Source organism: Grus americana, chromosome 3 (assembly GCF_028858705.1).
Source record: "Grus americana isolate bGruAme1 chromosome 3, bGruAme1.mat, whole genome shotgun sequence".
NCBI classification, from domain to species: Eukaryota; Metazoa; Chordata; class Aves; order Gruiformes; family Gruidae; genus Grus; species Grus americana.
The window spans coordinates 24,079,255-24,100,749 of NC_072854.1; the positions used below are offsets into that span (position 1 = coordinate 24,079,255).

The 21,495-nt window shown below is 36.8% G+C and overlaps 1 protein-coding gene across 1 annotated transcript in view; it reads right to left on the minus strand.

The window, feature by feature from the left end:
• CSMD1 (CUB and Sushi multiple domains 1) overlaps positions 1-21,495 on the minus strand; it is a 1,238,533-nt gene that overhangs the window by 21,368 nt on the left and 1,195,670 nt on the right. The window contains exons 57-64 of the mRNA XM_054821261.1: positions 17,702-17,884; positions 12,403-12,579; positions 11,237-11,416; positions 9,733-9,906; positions 8,624-8,797; positions 6,313-6,386; positions 1,954-2,065; positions 668-847 (exon numbers count right to left, since the gene is read on the minus strand). Coding sequence (XP_054677236.1) covers positions 668-847; positions 1,954-2,065; positions 6,313-6,386; positions 8,624-8,797; positions 9,733-9,906; positions 11,237-11,416; positions 12,403-12,579; positions 17,702-17,884 — 1,254 coding nt within the window. The remainder of the gene's footprint in view (positions 1-667; positions 848-1,953; positions 2,066-6,312; positions 6,387-8,623; positions 8,798-9,732; positions 9,907-11,236; positions 11,417-12,402; positions 12,580-17,701; positions 17,885-21,495) is intronic.

Consider the following 21,495-nt stretch of genomic DNA (forward strand, 5'->3'; position numbering starts at 1 on the left):
CTATTTTTCCTTTATTGATATTCTAAATATAGTTTTGTTTTATTTTTCTGAATTGGGAAATTATAGACATGTTTCTTCACATGTGAAGAGAAATTTAACCCTCATAACTATGTACTTAGAGCTACTCTAGCAAAAATATATGAAATTTAAATGGATATAAATAAATGTGGTATCTGGTGCAAAAATGCATTTATTTTTTTTATTTTATTGTTCATTTTTATTTTAGAAGACTTTCTTTAACAAAAAGCATACCTGAATGAATCTAAAAGCCAAGTTATGAAATAACTTTTTTGTTCCTAATAGAAAATCATATATTAAACACTGAATACATTGAAATACTCTTTAAAACTGTGACATAAAGATAAACACAGTTAAAAGTAACACTTTATATTGTTTAAGTTTTGTTTGCTGTTGTTAGGGGTAAACTTATATATGTGTGCCTGTGCATTTACACACACATATCCCCATGTTTTCCTCCATGAGTTCTAGATGCTATGCTCACTTTGATTTTTTTACTGTTTCTTTCATAAAGTAAAAGCTGTTGTGTTGTATGCGTTTTTTAAATGGTAAGTGGAAAAAATTAATCCTACTATATAAAAAAAAATGTCAGTAAAAAAAAAAAAACCAACCAAGTAGGGCCCAACATATCACTTGAGTAATGACTTACTTTTACAAATAGGTGATTTTCCTGTCCATTTCATATCCGGTTTACATGTCCGATGCTCTGATCCACCAGCAAGAAAAAATCCTGGCTGACAGGTGTACACCAAAGTATACCCTAAAGTAGGAAGATCTATTGCTTTCACATCTACATGTGCCGGTGTCTCTGGCTGCCTGCAAGCATGAGCTGCAAAGGGTTTTTCGGAGTTAGAAAAAGTGATGATAAACAGTTTCCATAGGATTAGAGTACATAATTTGAAATAAATGCATGCCAACTTATTCTTTCATTATATAAACTTTGTACACCTTTTAGAAATGTCAAGTAGCTATTACTTGTAAAAGTAACACTTTGAGTGTATAGCTATATTATTGTGGGAAGATGGAAATGATACTATCACATATTTTTAAACAATATACCAAAATGAAATCATGATAGCAAAGAGAAAAGAGTTAAAATGAAGAGAAGAACATGCCTTTGTACATGGTGCAATGATTGGACCTGTGAATTATTGTACTGTCACAGCTTCAAGCATCGCTTCCATTCAATGTTTTAAAGAGCCTTGAAAATTACAGAGCAGTTATTGTGCTAAATAAGTTCATTATAAATTTCAATTGAAATAAAGGTTCCATAGGAAGGCTTTGTCATAGTACATTGATTATAACAGATATGGTTGCTCAGTATGCTTCTTTGTGCTGCATGGTGTTCATTTATATCAACCCAAAGATAATTTGAAATAGGATAAGAATCTAGGATCATTCTAATAAATTACTTTTGCCTTTGATCAGTGTATTTTAATACAATAGTTATTTGATGTCCTCCAACTCATACGGAGCTATAAATACACTAACATTTGAATACCCATGTATAACTCAGAAAATATGAATTTTGTTGAGTTCTAGTTTATGATCCACAAAATACTAACCAACAAAATAGCCCCATGCATATTTCAGGTCACTTACTGTTCTCTATTAATCCAATACATACAAACCTCTAGATCAATTTAAAGCATCTAATGCAGTGGGTTAATGAGGACAGACTTTTCTGAGTAAAACTGATGGAATTATTGTGAACTTCATGGAAAAAAAAAATCTGAAAAATCTTACTTCAAATTAATATCCCGAAAACATCATTGGTCTTAGAATAGGAAACAAAAATTATTTAAAAATACTGGTTTAAATAAAGTTTACTTTTTTTGTAGTATAGCATTTACTATGAGTTTCCACATTCATCACTTTGTAACTGTTTTTAAATTCTAAGATATTCTAACTCATTAGATAATAAACCAGACTTACGAATGCATTCAGACTGTATGCCACTCCAAGTTAAGTTAGCAAGACAAGAACGGGTGGTAGATCCTTGAATGTGGTAACCTTTTCTGCATCTGAAAAAGACTGTGCTCCCAACCTGAGGAACAAAACAGAATGTTAGATAAAAGAGGTATCCATCACGTGTAGTCAGATATCAAAACAGTGATAAATTACTAGAGAGATTATTTCAAAAATAAACATGTCCTCTTTTTACAGTTTCTAGAGTTAAACTTTTGTTTTAATGAATTGAAAAGTTTGAGCAATTGATCTTTTGTAACCTTATTTGAAAGCAGTAAGTGGAAAAATATTGACAAGGCTGTGCACGTGGAAAAGAATGACACTCATAAATTTCAGCTTATTTGTCAGTGTGACAGAAACAAACTAAATGACTGAGATGTCTCTCTTTCCTGTATGTCACTGCATATGTTTCAATAGAACTTGACTGTAAAGTCTGTGTCAATGGTTTCTCATTATGTGACTTCACTAAAAATATGTTTTAAGAGGAAAAAGGAAAAAGAAAAACTATGAACTATTCCATCTACAAATAAATTCACTAGAGAAAACTCCATGCCACAATTCCTTACACTGCATTTGTTACTATAAACTACCTAAGTTTTGCTTGAGATGTTCAACTAGGAGAGTGATGTTATGGAAAGCCTTCCTATGGACAACTGTGATATGACCCTTCTCAGAAGAAAGGTAGTAACTGAGAAAACTCTCTTTAGACTTCCACTGAGAATAGTAAAGCATGAAAACTGGATACAAAATAGCAAGTGATGAAGAATTTTTGTAATATACGAGAGAGATTGTGTGGAAAGTTCTAGTAAAATGGACTTATTGATGATATTGAGAAAAGTAACCAGAATACAACTCCAGGCCAAGATTTTTAAGGATGCGGGCCTGACCAGTAAAGCACTACTTTCGTTTTGGATAAAACATCTTGGCAATAAATAAGATTGGATTAAATGAAAAAAAAAAAAAACAAAAAAACCAAACCAAACAAACCAAAAACCAACCCACAAAAATTAATACTATTTGAAATTATATGACTTATTAAGTAATATATCACATGGACAAATGAAATTAAGTTGCAAATGTGTAGTGATCAATGCATATTAATAAAATAGCTTGCAGGTATATAAATGCAGATAGCGTTACACTACAAATTTCATAGAAGGACTTCAATGGACAGTAAAAATAGGTAGTTATCTTCAAAAGTGCCTACCTGTTAACTATGTACTCAGTTACATAAAAAGAGGATACCATGATAGATGTTCAGTAAATGCAACACCAGTTCTTCCTGAAGTGGTTTGGGAAATTCACTGGTATTTTTAAAGGTCAAATTACTGATATGGCTCTGTAGACTTATCTAGTTGTAACTATTTTTAAATATATTCATCTCTCTATCTTGCCAAGGACACACAGCATGTCTGTAGTAGACACTAGAACAGAGTGTAGCTGGTCTTGACACTAAGTCATCTTGGTTCTTAAGAAATTGCCAATTCTGGTATCAGTAAGTAATGACAAGCTGCCAATATTTCCTCACTGATCCAAAATACCAAGCGAAAAAAATGTCTAGGTTCAAGGCAGTTACAGAGTTATATTTCTTTCTCATTTTATAGGTAAAAATAAAAATAAAAGCATTGTACTCTTTGTATAACACTTGGATGAAAAACACTGGAGACATTTGTAACAGTCACCGCTCAGTGAACCACAAAAGGCACAAAATGAATGGGGCAAGACAGGATGCTGGTAGATACACTAGACCCTTCAAAGGTCTGTTGCCTGTCGTCACACCTTTCTGTAATGAGGAAAGACTGTTAAAAGCTGATTTATAGAAGCTTGACTAAGCCATACAAACAGGAAGCCCTACTAATCATGTATGCGAAAAAAAAATGTACTTCACTAGTAATTGGAGAGAAGTCTACATCCTGTTGTGCCAGACAGTGATCTGTGAGTGAAAGCACATTGTATTGAGTTTGCATGGCAAGCTTTTGGTATCAGGGGGGCTACAAGGATGGCTTCTGTGAGAAGCTGCTAGAAGCTTCCCCTGTGTGCAACAGAGCCAATGCCAGCTGGGTCCAAGATGGACCTGCTACTGGCCAAGGCTGAGCCCATCGGCAATGGTGGTAGCGCCTCTGGGATAACAGAGTTAAGAAGGGGGGAAAGTTGCTGTGCAACAGCAACTGCAGCAGCCAGAGAAAGGAGTGAGAATATGTGAGAGGAACAACTGTGCAGACACCAAGGTCAGTGAAGAAGGAGGGGGAGGAGGTGCTCCAGGCACTGGAGCAGAGATTCCCCTGAAGCCCATGGAGAAGACCATGGTGAGGCAGGCTGTCCCCCTGCAGCCCATGGAGGTTGATGGCGGAGCACATATTTGCCTGCAGCCCATGGAGGACCCCAAGCCAGAGCAGGTGGATGCCCAAAGGAGGCTGTGACCCTGTGGAAGTCCACACTGGAGCAGGCTCCTGGCAGGACCTGTGGCCCCACAGAGAGAGAAGCCCACGCTGGAGCAGGTTTGCTGGCAGGACTTGTGACCCCATGGGGGACCCATGCTGGAGCAGTCTGTTCCTGAAGGACTGCACTCCGTGGAAGGGACCCACACTGGAGCAGCTCGTGAAGAACTGTAGCCTGTGGGAGGGACTCATGTTGGAGAAGTCGGTGGAGGACTGTCTCCCGTGGGAGGGACCCCACGCTGGAGCAGGGGAAGAGTGTGAGGAGTCCTCCCTGTGAGGAGGAAGGAACGGCAGAGACAAGGTGTGATGAACTGACCACAACCTCCGTTCCCCGTCCCCCTGTGCCGCTGAGGGGGAGGAGGTAGAGAAAACTGAGAGTAAAGTTGAGCCCAGGAAGAAGGGGCGGGGGGGGGGGGGGAAGGTGTTTTACGCCTTCTTTTTATTTTCTTATTACCCTATTCTAATTTGATTGGTAATAAATTAAGCTAATTTCCCCGAGTTGAGTCTGTTTTGCCAGTGATGGTAATTTGTGAGTGATCTCTCCTTATCCCAACCCATGAGCCTTTCATTATATTTTCTCTCCCCTGTCCAGCTGAGGAGGGGAGTGATAGAGTGGCTTTGGTGAGTACCTAGCCTCCAGCCAGGGTCAACCCAGCACACACATATTGGACTAAATACAGAACAGATGAAGACCTACTATTGCCTCTAGAGGTGAATGTGAAAAGAAAATTAGCCTTCTTGTTCAACAGACATTAGAACAGTGAATTAGCAAGTACAATTCTGGTATTAAAGACAACTTGTGAGGCAGATAAAAGGGGGAGAGAAAAAACCCAACTCCCTAATCAAATTAGGTGCAAAGATTAGAGTTGTTTTTGAAGTGATGATGGGGACAGGTACAGGGTCAAGATGAGAGAACAGACAGAAAGGCACATCTGCACCTATTACTAGAAGAAGAACCATCTTAGAGATGAGGCCACAAGATGTGGCTATGGGAGAAGTGCCTTGGCATCTGTGAACCAGGCAGGAGCAGAAGGTGAAGAAAAGAGCTGATAGCCACAACGACAGACAGCACAATAGCAGGAGAAGGAGGGTACCAATAACCAGAGGAACTTACAGAAAGGATTTTTTTAAAAAATAGTCCTACTGACTTGATTGTAATGCCATGTGGCACACTGCCCTGGGTACAGAAAAAGGCAGGAAACCCAAACAGAACTTACTTTACATTCCAATCACAAATATTTATACCTGAAGAATCTATCCACATGAGGTTAATCAATCTATATTATGACTGTGGATTGGTCATCGTTGCATCTACTTTTACTTCCTCAGTCACTTTTCTGACTGTCACTTGGTAAACTAATAACCTGTGAGGAATTTGGAAATTATAGAAAGGATATTCATCACAGAGAACCTGGATCCAACACATAGAATAATTTTATCTTCCCTGACTGAATAAAATATAACATGAATTGCTAATTTAGTAAAGCCACTTGCTGGCTTTTTTGTCAAGGACTACATGGCCTTTGGATCAGACAGGTCTTTGGTTGTTAGGTATTTACTGACTATTCATCAATGTATGAAAGAATTATGATCATAAAGCAAAGCAATTATATCATGTCATATCATATTAGGTAATCAATTTATAAATAGTCCTCCCTACTGAAGTCTCCTAAAGGATTGAACACATGATATATTGCAAGGTTAGAAGTTCTTTCTTTAAGCTGTATGTTAAAAAAATGCTTGGAATGAAGCATGTGTTTTTATTAAAAAGGAGTGTAAATTTCCTAAGGTTTACACCAGACATTTAAGCCTACAGATAATTTAATATATTTGTAATTATTAAATGCATCTTCATTTTAGAAAGCTGATAAATAAAGGAAAGAATTACCTCATAACCTCTGGAACTGTTTTGTATTCCAAAATGTGGAGTACCAGGGTCTGTACATGTATTGTGAGCTGGATCTAATGTAAAATGTGAAACACGATAGATATTATTATCATATGGAAATAATACTCTAAAACTGTTTGCAAAGATTAAGTCATTTCATCAATGTCTAGTGACAACAAGAATTGAATTTTTAATGGAATGCGTGTATTTACATATATTACATTTGTATTTCCAATTAAATTTCCAAGATAGATCACAGTGCTTTGTTTCAGTACATTGCAATTATTTAAGAGTATTTTTGCAGGTATCTTTGGCAGTGTAGACTTTCTTATAGCAAGTAAAATACTTAAATTTTTTGACATTTTTTTTTTCTGTCACCAGGAAAATAAAAGTTTCCAATGGACTACTACCTCAGTTGTTGCTGGAGAATGAAAAGACAGTCCCCCAAAACAAGGTATGCCAGAGTATAGCTAATTATATGGTGATCAGTGTCGCAAATGTAACTTAAAGCAGCCTGAAACTATTTTTGATTCAGCAATGTCCACTTCACATTCTGATGGTGTATATGCTTTGGGTTGCCGAGTCACATCCACCAGGTAGACGGCAAATGACTTGATCCAATGAATCTTTTTGTACTGTGTGATTCCCTCTTGGCAACCAAGTCTGCTTTTGTGCTGACACTGCATTACAAAGAATGCATCTTGGGACTATATTTCATCTGTAACCATTTTTAGTTTTCTGTGGAGGTAAAACTGAACTTATCACATACAATAATGTGATATGTCATTTCACTCTCGGGCAACTTCCATTTTCAGTATTGACCACCAGTAGAGCATGAAAATTAAAATGGACTGATATTTACCAAAGGCTTCAAAAGTTAGGTGGATGTTGACCTAACGTGCAAGAATAAAAACCAAGCACACTCCTGACCTTGAGCTGCTTGAACAGCTCAAGAACTTTTCACAAATTATCATCAGCTGGAATGCCATTGCTAATAATAGACACATGAAGCTGAACTGACTTGTTAAGATATTCCTCATACGAAGAAACAGTGGGGAAAAAAGGAAGACTTCTTAAAGTATTTTAAGGAAATTATCGATATCCAGAAATAGAGAAGCTTGCCATCATTTGCCATCACATGGTACTTCAAGGCATAGTTCTATGTATTATTCACTGTTCCTAATTTTCAAATTGCTCAACAATGGTATCTGTAAATATTTTGTATGGTCTAATATTTTCCTTTTACAATAACATAAAAACTGTGATGTAAAAGAAAAGCTTATGTTTGATGCAGTATGTTCCAGGTACTTCTACATTACGCTATGTAAAATAGAAATTGCACTATGACATTTTCAAATTTGATTCTTCACAATAGACCTGAGATTTAGCTTTTGTAAACCTTCTTGCCTCTGTAACAAAACATAGATGTAAGATGGATTGCCCAGTTCATAAAAACTATGGTCAGAGGAGTTTTCAATTCATATAAAAAATTGTATTGAATGTTAATGTTTTAATTTACAAACAGAGGCTGCTTTCAACAACCAGGCATGCTACCTTTTCCCAGAATGCCCAGTCCAGCTCTTCCACATAGCCAGTATCTCAGCCACATCAAAATATATAAATGGGTTACAGTCTATATCTGAATATGTTTGTTTAGAAATATCAAAGAGGATTTTTTTATTATAACACCAGAATCATTTTCTCTAGCAAGTCACCCGAAGTTGGATCAAATGCTGATGTCAGTGGGAGTTACAGGTGTCCAGCATTTCTCTGTTAGTCTGGTTATGTAACATGCTAAAAGCCTATCAGTTGCACATCAGTCAATGAGAAACTGATAATACTTGGCAGTTTATCAGAATTTCAAAAGATCAGACCCAGCTTGCTTCATCCTTTTGAGCTGTAAAAGCCACCTTCATAAAGTCCAAAAAGCTTTTTGATTTAGGATTGATTCTGACAAATGCCTTTAACTCTCCAGTGACAGAATCTAGTCTTTAATCTGCCAAAGTCTTCTGTGTATCTAAAAGATTCTAAAAATAGATGGAACAAATTTATGCGCTTGTACTTACTGACATTCTGCATTTCCACCAGACAAGCAATCATGTAAATTTACAAATGACTTCATATGTGATTGTGTTTATCCTAAAATTTTTATACTCAAAATACAACCTTATTTATCTAGTTCTTTTTATATTACATAGACTTTTCTATATTTGGAAAGCTAATTGCTAGATTTATGACAGTGTAATAGTTTATCAAGAATATTATCAGTAGAAACAGCCTAAGTAGTAGCATAAGTAGTGGTAGTTATTACCAATACATGTTGGCTGAATTCCACTCCAAGTACCATCTGCTTGACAGAATCTTCTTGAAGAGCCTATCAGAATAAAAGGGGGTCTGCACTGAAAGCTAACTTCAGATCTGTAGGTGAAACTTTTCCCATTGAGGCGTCCTTCTGCTGGAGTACCAGGATCACCACAAAACACAGCTAATGTATAAAAAGGGAAAGAAGAAAAAAATTATTAAAAACTACACTTGCTTCAACTGGAGTATTTGCATTGTTTTATGTGCAAGTCAGGCACACTGAATGTAAGTGCAAATGCTGTGTTCATTTATCTGTGTAGGATTGTAGCTCAGATAAATTCTTGACAGCAATTTAAAATTAATTGTCACTGTTATAGTTATTATAAGCATAAAACTTAACCTGGAAAATAGACCTTTTAATTGAGACACTTAAATGCTGATTAGATTGGGATGACAAAGTAATCTCAAAGTAGACAACACTACATTGTAATGCTTCAAAATGTATCCAGTTTTCACATCAGTCACCCTCAGATGAATAGGCTGGAAATTTTTGCCCTAATTAAGAAAAAGGAAAAATGTTGGTCAGAGTCCTGACAAGATTTCAAGCACTGAAAGAGATGAGTTGACAGATTTAGAAGCAGCTGAAAAACAAATACAAACAAAATATGAGGGTATGTACTCGCCTTCAGGAAAGAAAAAAGAATTTAGAAAGGCTATGAGCTTAAGGGTTAGGATCCTTGTTTTCACCTGTTAAGAGAAATGGAAACAGGGAATAAAAAAGGAAAAGTGTAAGGGAAAATTTTAATCATGCTCACTACAAGTCAAATTCAGAAGATTCAAAAAGATTATCAGTAAGGCAAAAGGTGATGGGTCCAATTAGGCAATACGAAATGGAGGTGACTTTTGGGGAAAGGAAGAAGACCATGACCTTAAATGGACACAACCACTCAATTTCATGACAAGGTATGCTTTTTGGAAGAAGGAAGAAGAATCCTGCAGTAGTCCATATATTACCTGATCTAGCTGAGTCCTTTTTAAACTGTGAGAAACTGACTGCAGCCCGAGACAACTGACTGTAGCTTTGGTGAAGCCCAACACAACTGTACCCTGGAAACTTACGCAAACATTGTGGGATGTCTCCCCGCCAAATCCCTCGACCCTCACAGGAGAGAATCGCTGTGTTAGATAGCTGATAGCCTTCTGCGCAGCTGTAACTCACGCTGGCACCCCAGCGATAATCAGATCCTTCCACTTTCCCGTAGAGTACTGGTGGAGGGGGGCCACAGGTAATAGCTGTGTCACAAAAAGAAAAGTTATAATTTCAAGACTTTATAGGGTTTAGGAGAATGCAACATAATATCTACTCATATTTTGAAACAAACAAAAAAATATTTCTTGCTGTTCAGTTCCAAAAAACAATTTCTGTATTGACAAAGCAGCCTGTAAGAGACAGAAAACCAATTTAAATACAAAAATAACACCTCTAGGTTTAGGAAGTCCCTGAGCTCTAGGTTGCTGGAACCTAGAAGAGTATACAGTTTACCTAGTTCTGAATCTCTTCTCAACATATTCATTACTGATCATTTTTGGCCACAGGCTACTGAGCTAGGTAAAAGTTTTCAATCAGTATGATTTATTTCAATTAATATGTTTCTATGATTCTAAATATTTGCATTTTATTTTAAAGTAATTTTGCAGCACTATTTAAAGCCCCTAATACGACTTTGTTCATTCACCTGCTCTTTTCTAAGGCTTTCAGCACACAATGGACATTGACTTTATTGGTAATCACTGGCTAAGACTCTTTAAAAATGTTCTGATGTTTTCCAGCTTCTGAAAGAGTGCCCAAAATGATAAAATCTGGAATGATCAAGTTTACATTTACACATCAGTTCTTTCAACAAAGAGCACAACTGTAAAGTCACTCAGTCAGTGATTTTTAGACCAGAAAATGCGGTCAGTCGAATACATATACCAAAATTTAATTAGTAGGCTAAACTTAGACATCACTTTAAAGCAGTGCTAGATGAGTTGGCAGTCTAGACCTTTTATAAGCAGAAGATGCCCTAGGCTGTTAAATTTACTCCCTGAGCTGCTGTAGTAGTGCTAACAATTTTCACCAGGCTACTTTATTTCCCTTTCAGCCTCATCCCCACTATGACCCTTATGTTAGCACTTGTAATTAACTATTTGTGAAGCATCTTTTTGGCTATTTAGGATGACTACACTACTGCAACAAGAGAATCTTTCATAGAAAGTTTGGTTTGCAGGATCCCTTTACAGAATTTCGGACATCTAATCCAAGATAAAAGGGCCCAAAAAGGAAAATGGGTACTTCACTCCCAGCATTTCAAACTGAGCACTCTGATAATCTTAATTACAGAATGATTTGGTTTTACTGTAGTCTTTAATGTCGCTATTCTGCCTGATATTATACCACAGCCTATGTGCAAAATAAATACAAATTTTACACAAATACTTATCTAAATGTTTTAGCTGCATTTGCATGTGAATTGCCCCAGAAAATGTTTTGATAATTTTTTATATATAAAGACATTTATTAGTGAATTTCACATACAGTATTAAAACAGTATTTGTAAACTATGTAAGTTCAAAAGCACACCTTTGCAAATTGGTTTACTCTGGTTCCAAGTGCTGTCTTTTATACAACGCATGGTAGATGAACTGGCAGGCTCCATCAAGTATCCTGGATTGCACTGATAGCTGACTGTTTTATTGAAGGTAAAATCATTCCCGAACTGAATGCCATTTGCTAATGCACCTGGATCTCCACAGCTGATCACTAGTGAGGAAAAGAAAAAAGGGATTTCTTTTTTCCCAATAAACATGTAATTAAACATTGAACTATGTATAGCTAATGTCCTTTTTTTTAAGTGTATAAAACAAGAAAAAATTTGATCAATATATTTTACAAAAATAAAAAATGTAATCTTTACTTTCTAGCTAAAAAGTCATATTTTTGAGGCATTGCAATAGCGTGGGCCAAATATTGTGTTCCTTAAATACACTAGCTTAAGCTGGTATGCTCTTTTGCTGTGACAGACTGTTATGTTAGTGATAGTTTTGACAGGACTTTTCCTTCTGTCATACTGGGATCTTTATCACATTATGCCTAATGTTGATGGTGCAACGCAATTCCAGCAGAATCTTTTTTTCTGATATCACTGTACTGATGTACTGTGGCTCTGGTCTTGTCATTGGGGCCATTGCCCTGTAGGCCTTGCAGCACCCTTCTGCTCCCCGCTTTCTTTCCCTGATGGAGTAGCCCAATCTCGCTGCTCCCTGACTTTTGGTCCTTAGCAGAATGGCTATCGGTCAGATCTGACTCCTTTGGCTCATAATAAAAACTGACACAGTAATGTATCCAATTAGGTAAAATTTGATTTAGAACTACTAGAACTTCATCCTCTGCACATGTCACCACCACTCCCCCCCCCAAAAAAAAAAAAAAGCAAAAGCTAATGGAAACTCTAGAGGAACACCTGTTCTTAGGATCTTAGAAATAATGTTATATTTTTAATTTTGCCATTCATGAGGTAAACAAATACAGAAAAGTTACCTATGTATCCATATTAAAAAGATAGTTCTGGAAACATCTAGCATGTATTAAAAGGGCATATATCTTTAGATACATAAAATATTCATGTATTACAAGACACATGAATGGGGGAAAAAGCGCTATTTTATCTAACAAAATAATCATTTTCAGTAGGAAGGCTGGATGAGTTACTACTTTAAAGCCTTAGAGGAAGAAAGTTTATTTCTGACCTGTGCAGTCTGGAGCAGTGCCAGTCCATGTCCCATTAGCAGTACAATGTCTAGTAGTTAGTCCTGAAGTTTTGTAACCTTCCCAGCAGGCATAAATGACTGAGCTGGAGAATAATATTCCATCAGTGTATATTATCATACCATTGGCGGGGGTGCCAGGGTTCCCACAAGATACAGCTGTGAAGAAAAGGTTAGAAAAAAAAATATTTCCATGATAGGTGACTAACTGGGGAAAAAAAGAAAAAAAAGGTCGATAGTCCATCTTTCAAAAAAGCTGTAACAAATTTTACTAAGAAAATGTTTAATAGGTATATTCTTGAGTTCATATCTTATTTCTCTTTGTTAATATGATCATTTTACTTGCATTTGTTTTGTTTTGTGTTTTCAACAGCTGATTTAGATAGTTTGCACTGCTTGTAAATGTTTCACTCCACCAAGTACAGGCACTGGAGAGAAGAAAGCTCATTCAGGACTTTCTGACAGAACTATGTCTCTGTTCTGGTTTTGGGCACATTTTTCTATTCTCTTTCTGTCTTCTAGTATCTCTTCTTTCAATTGTAAAAACGCATAAATAGTAAATTAAGATCTTCTTGTCCATTTATTTTTTGAATCAAGAAAAGACCTGTCGTGGTTCAGCCCCAGCCGGCAGCTGAGCACCAGGTGCTGCTCACTCACTCCCCAACTCTCCGGGCAGGATGGGGAGGAGAATGGGAAGACAAAGGCAAAGTCTCGTGGGTTGGGATAAGGACAGGTTACTGGGACAGCAAGGGAGAGGGAAATAACAACAACAGTACTTCACAGAATACACAAAACTGGTGGTACACAATGCAGTTTCTCACCCAAAGACCATACAGCTTAGACTGCCCTCTCAGACCCATCCCGAAGCCAGACCATCCCCGAGCCAAAAGCCCTGGAGGCACACCGCCCCTCGCCAACTAGCCCCCTTTTTATATTGAGCATGATGTCACATGGTACGGAATACCCCCTTTGGCTAGTTTGGGTCACCTGTCCTGGCTGTGTCCCATCCCAGCTTCTGGTGAAAATTAACTCTATTCTAGCCGAACCCAGGACAAGACCACATATCGTATTGGCCTCCATATCTTTTTGGCATCTGTAGCTTTACATTGATTTACAATGATTATGTTTCAACTTCATACATCCAAGATTTGATAGTGGTCTACTTTTATTATATGTTGGGTTTTGGGGAGGGTTTAGTGTTGGTCTTGTTTTGGGGTTTTTTGCGTTTTTTTTTCTTTTTTCCCAGTGAACCAGCCAATCATGAGAAGGATTTGTTTGTTTTGAATCTTTCTAACAACTTTCCTCTAAAGCACCTTTATTTGACCATCCCAGACAGGACACTGGCAAAAGTTCAATAAAATTCCACTGGTGGACAGAGATTACTTCTCTTCATAGGAATAAAATAGAACTACCATGAGTTTAAGAGATTAACAGAGTAATCAAGAGTTAGGAAGAAATGTGCATCTAAATCAAACTCTTTCCTTCAGTCTTCCATGGAGTATGAAGTGATTTGTAAGACTGGGAGGACATACTTCAGCTGTCTCTTGCAGAGCTTTGAGGAGCTGGCAACTCTTTCTACTCTTCCTACAGCACAAAGAAGTGTGGTCTCTTGAGAAGTGAAATTATTTAATCTAATACAATGATATGATCAAATATAAATATGACAAAACTTAATGACTTGGAATATGGTGGTGGATTAGCCCTGGCTAACAGCCAAATGCCCACCCAGCTGCGCACTCACTACCCACTCCTCAGCAGGAAGGATGACAAAGCTCATGGGTCGACACAAAGACAGGGGAATTGCTTACCAGTTACCATTGTGGGCAAAACAGACTCACCTTGGGGACAATTCCTTTAATTCATTGCCAATTAAAATTGATTTGGATAGGGACAAAAAGACAAACATTAAAAAAAACACCTTTCCTTCCCTGTTTCCTGGGGTTAAGTTCATTGCTTCACTTCAGACTCCTCTACCTGCCCCATGAGTGGCGCAGAGGGGAAAGAGGATGGGGAATTACGGTCACTACATATCAGTTTGTCTCAGCTGCTCCTTCTCCTTAGAGAACTGGAGGAATTCCAGTCATAATCATACCCTGAGCTTCATAAAAAGAAGTGTGACCAGCAGGTCGACGCAGGTGATTCTCTCCCTCTACTCCATGCTCATGGAGTACTGCATCCAGCTCTGGGGCCTCCAGCACAAGAAAGGCATGGACCTGTTAGAGTGGGTCCAGAGGAGGGCCACAGAAATGATCGGAGGGCTGGAACAACTCTCCTCTGAAGGAAGGCTGAGAGAGTTAGGGTTATTCAACCTGGAAAAGAGAAAGCTTTGAAGAGACCTTATTATGGCCTTTCAATACTTAAAGGGGGCTTATAAAAAAGATGCCAAGAGACTTTTTACCAAGGCCTGTAGTGACAGAACAATGGATAATGGTTTTAAACTGAAAGAGGGTAGATTTAGATTAGATATAAGGAAGAAATATTTTAAGATGAGGGTGGTGAGACAGTGGAAGAGGTTGCCCAGCAAAGCTGTGGATGTCCCATCCCTGGAAGTGTTCAAGATCAGGCTGGATGGGGCTTTGAGCAACCTAATCTACTGGAAGATGTCCCTGCCATGGTGGGGAGGTTCAACTAGACTATTTTTAAAGGTCCCTTCCAACCCAAACCATTCTGTGATTCTATGATGCATGATTCTATGATTCCATGATTCCACGATTCTATGCTACGATAATACTAATAAAACAAATTAAAGACCATGTGCAGATACTGGTCAAGGTACAACACTGAGCTGTATTAGGAAAGCTTGGATGCATTCATTAAGCCTAAATGTATTTATAGAATTCATGTGAAGACAACAAGTCTGCAGAAGCTTAACATTTGACAAAATGATAATTTGACAGTAGTTAACTATAAAATTATATAGTTAACTATAGTCCTTACACTACTTATAATACTTAATTACTTATTAACATTTCCTCATATTTGCTTAATTCAATTTATTGCATTATGAGAGCAATGACCAAATCTTCATATTTATGTGAATCACAGAATCAAAGAATCACAGAATGGTTGAGATTGGAAGGTAATCTGGTCAAGCAGGGCCACCAAGACCCAGTTGCCCAGGACCATATCCAGATGGCTTTTGACTCTCTCCAAGGATGGAGACTCTACCACTTCTCTGGGTAACCTGTGCCAGTGCTCAGTCAGCCTCCCAGGAAAAAAGTGTTTCCTGTTGTTCAGACAGACATCCTGCGTTTCAGTTTGTGCCCATTGCCTTTTGTCCTGTCACTTAGCACAACTGAAAAGAGTCTGGCTCCATCTTCTGTGCATCCTGCCTTCAGATTTTACATAAATTGTTAAGATCCCCCCTGAGCCTTCTCTTCGCTAGTTTGGACAGTCCCAGCTCTTTCAGGCTTTCCTCAGAGGAGAGATGCTTTAGTCCCTTCATCATCTTAATGACCCTATGCAGGACTCTATCCAGTAAGTCCATGTCTCTCTAGTACTGAGGAGCTCAGAACTAGACCCAGCACTCCAGATGCTGCCTCACTAGTGTTGAGGGGAAGGATCATCTCCTTCCTAAGGCAGCCTGGGATACCATTAACCTTCTTTGCAGCAAGGACACATTGTTGATGATATTCCAGGGAAGGTTTAGATTGGATATTAGAAAAAAATTTCACCAAAGGGGCTATCAGTTACTGGAACAGGCTGTCCAGGGAAATCGTTGAGTCACCATCCCTGGAGGTATTTAAAAGACACGTAGATGTGGTGCTTAGGGACATGGTTTAGTGGTTGGACTGGCAGTGTGAGGTTAATGGTTGGACTTGATGATCTTAAAGGTCTTTTACAACAAAAAGGATTCTATGATTCTATAACTTGTTGTAACACCAGGACCCCCAGCTGGATGGCCCCCAGCATGATAATTAGAATCTAATAGTTATAATCTAATAGTTATAGACTATAGGATTCATTAAAATAAACACAATTTGTCAATTAAAAATGAGTCTGAGTATTATTGATGTTTGGAATAATACCTAAATGCCTTTAATGAAGTCTTACTCACTTTTTATGTATAAAATTTTCAAATACTGAAGAGAAAAATTCAGTAGGTTGGAACTTGAACTTGTAGGGGTGAAAAGGTATTCTCTTACTAATCTAGTCTTTACTTATATTAAACAGGAAACAAATGAAGGAGAAGAGAAAAAAGGAAAGAAAGGGGCTTTTTTTCTTTGTCTGTATTGTGGGGTTTTTTTCTTTTTTCTTTTTTCTTTTTTTCCTGTACTATTAAACTTAATGTCTTCGTGCAAGGGAAGAAGAAAAGACATTGCAACACTTCAGTTTTCTGCTGGAAATACGGATCCTGTGCCTACTGCCATTTTCATATAGTTATGGTAATATCTACACTGACAGAAGATTAGTCTATGCTGAAGAATACTGCAAAAGAACAATTGTTAGATGAGGATACTGTCATAAAGTCCCTAGGTGAAAAAATATAATGAATGTGTGAAAAATATTTTGTCCTATCATCCATTTTATCATTTAGTAGAGCAGAGAACGGATACTATGGAGTTCATCAACCTCAATGAATTACATAAAGTAACTTTTCAAACATTCTTGGAAAACAAGAAGTCATTTTAAAACTCAATCTAAAGTCTTCCATTACTGCTTCCAATTCTGACAGTGCATAAAAAGTGTAAAAATTCTTTATTTTTAATCTTATTCTTAAATGTGATTTCCAGAAATATTGTCTGCTGCATATCTTTTGAAAGAGCTAGCATAAAAATGGTATTTCTCATAAAAAGTTAGTCTAACTTACATGAATAAATATACATTAATTTATACTTAGTTAAGAATACAACATTATTTTATCATCTGTTCAGTCCTTGATGCATAGACATTACATAGAAAGAGAAGATTAAAATATTGTATTTTTAGAAGATGGATGGCAGAGTTGTTTATTACTCCATTTTCATATCTTCAATCAGAAGTATTTGTTTATTTTTATATTTAACTCAGCTATCTATTCTCTATTTTCAGGCTCAACAGTTGTTTAACTAGAATTGTTTTCTCACAATTTTCTTTTAAACATATACTCTAAAACTTTATCAGTTTGGATTTAGGTTTCCAAGCAAAGCATGAACTGCTTGCAAATTCTTTTCTATCAAATTTCAGCAGAGCAATATGAAAGCATATTTCTGGCATATAATTTCTTTTTCATTAAAGAATAAAATATCAGTACTAAATGTCATTCAATGGTGTCATAACTGCCAATGGTATCAATACCTACCTTCACACACAGGCTGTATACCTGACCAGGAACCATTAAGCAGGCATGTTCGTTCTGCAGATCCTCTCAGCTGATAACCCATTTCACATGAGAAACGTAGCAGACTTTTTATTTTGAACTCATCCCCTAGTCTAGACCCATGAGCTGGTACTCCTGGATCATCGCAGTAGCCAGGATTATTTCCTGTAAATCACAACAGAGCAGAATTATTGGCAGAGATCTTATGTGCAAATGTAGTGGTAGTGAAGATATTACTCTCTTGCAAATAGTACTACTAACTGCATTGTTTCTATTACAATTAATCACTTTTCTTCCAGTGCAAGGACATGAAACCAAAGCCAAAGATGAAAATAACATGTCTTTTTAGCCTACTTCTTATCTCAGACCTGTACAGACCTAAACATAGAATGTGATATAAATAAAAGATACAAGATAATTGTGAACACAGGAAGCATCCCTGGAATTTTTTGTCAGTTCAAAAAATTTGTTGTCTTTTTGATATAAATAACGTTTTCTACATGTTGTATTTTATTGTTCAACTTCTCTGCTAATAATAATTTCTAATAACAAAAATTAGGTAACAGCAAGAGTGAAGAGAACCATATTCAAGTTTCTTAAGAAATATATTTGAAATATATATATCCACAGAAAAGACTAAATGGTACGTGGCCCTCTGTGTCTGTCAAGAATGGAAAGGACACCTCATCATTTTCCTTATCCTTTAAATTCCTACACAAGTATTGGTTAAAATTTTAGAAGAGAAAGAAGGTGCTGCAAACCAGACCTTTCAAACTTGTCCTCATAGTCTGATGAATCAGTCAATTGCCTTATCATATAAAGCAGCTGCTACAGAAAATGCTATCCAAGATGGTCAAGGAAGTATGGTCCCAGTATCAACAATTTATCATAAATTTTGACATAAAAATTTTTCTCTCCTAAATCCCTCTGTGTCTAAATTGTGATTCATAGCAACACTATCCTTTGTTCTACATTTTCAAGTTATACGTCTAGATTGAATTTCTATTAAAACTATGGTTTGGTTTTTTTTAAATATGTGTAAATAATTTCATAGGTTGAAGACTGTATCTTCTTACATAGTTTTTTATCACAGGCACACCTCTCCAATGAAGGACAAAATCTTGAACAAAGGAATAACAATAGTAAAACATTGAGAAAACTCAAACTTTTATTTTAGAAATGTCAGAAAGTATGATTATGTGTGTGGCATAAGATTTTCAGTACAGCAAGTTTGAGACAGACACTTTGGTTGGATACAATCATGCTTTCTCATAAAAGGAGACCAGGCGACATTCCTGAATTCAAGGCTAACTTGTGGGCTTTGATTGTGTCCACTTTGCTTAGTACTAGCTTCTTCTAGAATAGATTCTCCTTGTCACCCTGCCCTACAGCATTTGGACCTAGATTTTCTTTTCTAGATACATGCTTGTAAACAGTGTGAGTGTCTTGAAGCCAGCTGGTATATTCTGTCCACATCTATACTGTTAAACTCACTCTACAAAACAAGGTGGCTGCATCCAAAGTGGCTGTTGAGAATGACCTCCAGCACACCACCAACTTGCAAAGTATCTGTGCATTGTTTGATGGAGTCCTAGTTGGGATGGGTGAAAACTATTCTGGGGACAATTCTAAGAGCATAATGATCTAGGTCATCGAGTACTAGCATCTATGACCTATGCCCTGGCACTGTTCAATCAGCAGTCTAGATGTGGTCTCTGGATGCCATCTGCTTCTCCTTACTCCAAGACATTACTATTTCACAGGCATTTTTATCTGCTTAAAATGTGTGAAATAACATGAGGGCTGTGATTCAAGCTACCACTGTGGCACATTTACAGATTAAAACAGACATGTGCACATACTTTGGTTTGCGAATGCAAAGACTGCAGGAATTGTTCAGGGCAGAAGGATCTGATTATAAAATTCTGATGATGTCCCACGTTGCTTTGGGACTTTGCTGAGGGAATTACTCCAGATGAATGACTAGATTTTTTTTATTGGACACACCCAGTTTTGTCTTGGAGAAGGTTTAAACTGGAATCATGCAAGTTTGTAATCAAAAGGTATAGATAAAGGCAGTTACAGTAGCAGGAAGATCTAGACTCTTCTTTATTTAGTAATGTAGATGACTACATATCCATTACTGAAAAATGACTGTGAGTCATCTTAAACAAAAATCTCAACTATCACTTAACTCATAAGATACAAATGTCGATCACTGCAACAGGTCCCAGGTGACCACAAACTCTGAGATTATATTTATACCATCATGTATTCAAACATATATTAATATATAATAAATAAATCCCATACAGAAACAGACTACAGGTTTCAAATGTTATATTGGGACTGTTTTTCATATCCCTTAAGTGTAAAAGCAATTAGCTGTCTCAGTTGTCCAGGGCACAATCGTTCTTTCACTGACATCATGAATACAAATTATTCATATTGTTTTTTTAATGGAGTAATCTCCTGAATACTTAACATGGAAAATGAAGTTATTTTTTATAATTCCGAATGCCTTAAATGAATAATACACCTTTTTAGGTTTTTTGGCTGTTTGGGAGTTTTTATTTGATTATTTTAATTGAGTTAACAGAGATAGACTTCTCATTTTCCTAGGGAATCACCCTGCTCTCAAGACAGCGTCACATCATGTTCAAACTTAGAAAATTAAATTTTGCATCAATAACAATGTTTTAGTTACACTAGGAATATTTTCCCCATCATAGGAGATGACTACAGTGGTCGTTAATGTTTTAAAAATCTATGAGTCTATAGAAATACTATCATATTCATGACTGATATCTAAAGACTCTCAATTACTAGTGATTAAAATTTCTGTCCACTAGCATGAGAAGTTCACTTGTGGTAGGAAATTTTGTGTAGTAGCACTAGAAGATCTGACCTTAAAAAATTTAAAGTCTTGGTGCAATATCAGATCTGGCATTTTGTACTGGATAAAAAGGTGAAAGTGGCACAAATGTGGGCTTAAGATAAGCAAGAAAAGGCCAATTCTATGCGGAAACTATCCATATGATTGTCCTGCAGAGATTCCTTTCAGGTCTAGGCATAGAGACCATGATGGCAGTGAGATCTAGTGATGTGAGAAGACTCTAAGTAAACTTTCCTCCTTTAGCAGCAGAGAGCAGAAAAGAAACATTAGTGATTTAAATTCACTTCCTTTCCTCAGCATTCTTGCAGAATCAGCTTATGAATGGATCATTTTCAATGAGTACTTATTAAGAGCTTTTCAAAGTACAGAATTTAAATACCTTACATCTATTTAAATTAGGTCAAATCTGAATTGAACCACATTGAATCAGAGCAGTGCAACAGTGGGCATGTCCAAGAGCTTAGGGCAAGTTGCAAGAAGATTCTATAATATGAAATTATGCAACAATTTTCGCATTAAATTTTCTTCTGAAACCTGTCAGGTATTTATTTTCTTATATACTGAAGTGCGTAGACTTGTTTCCATTACAAAACCTATTAATACACTGTGGATGTCCTTAGCAGCCAATCCTCATCTGAGCTCTTGACTTCAACAAAACTGTGTAATGTTTTATGGCTTCTTCTAAACTTCCATAGTTAGTCCAGGAGACAATAAACTGTTTCTGTACTTCCTGACATCACCAAGAACATTGCAGAGGTTTATTGTATTGGCACATTGTGGCACTAATAAAGAATATTTCTGTAAGTGGAAAGAGGAACATAATGTATGAAGTTTACCATCTCATAACTTTGCTGTGATGTTTTTTATTCAACATTTTTGT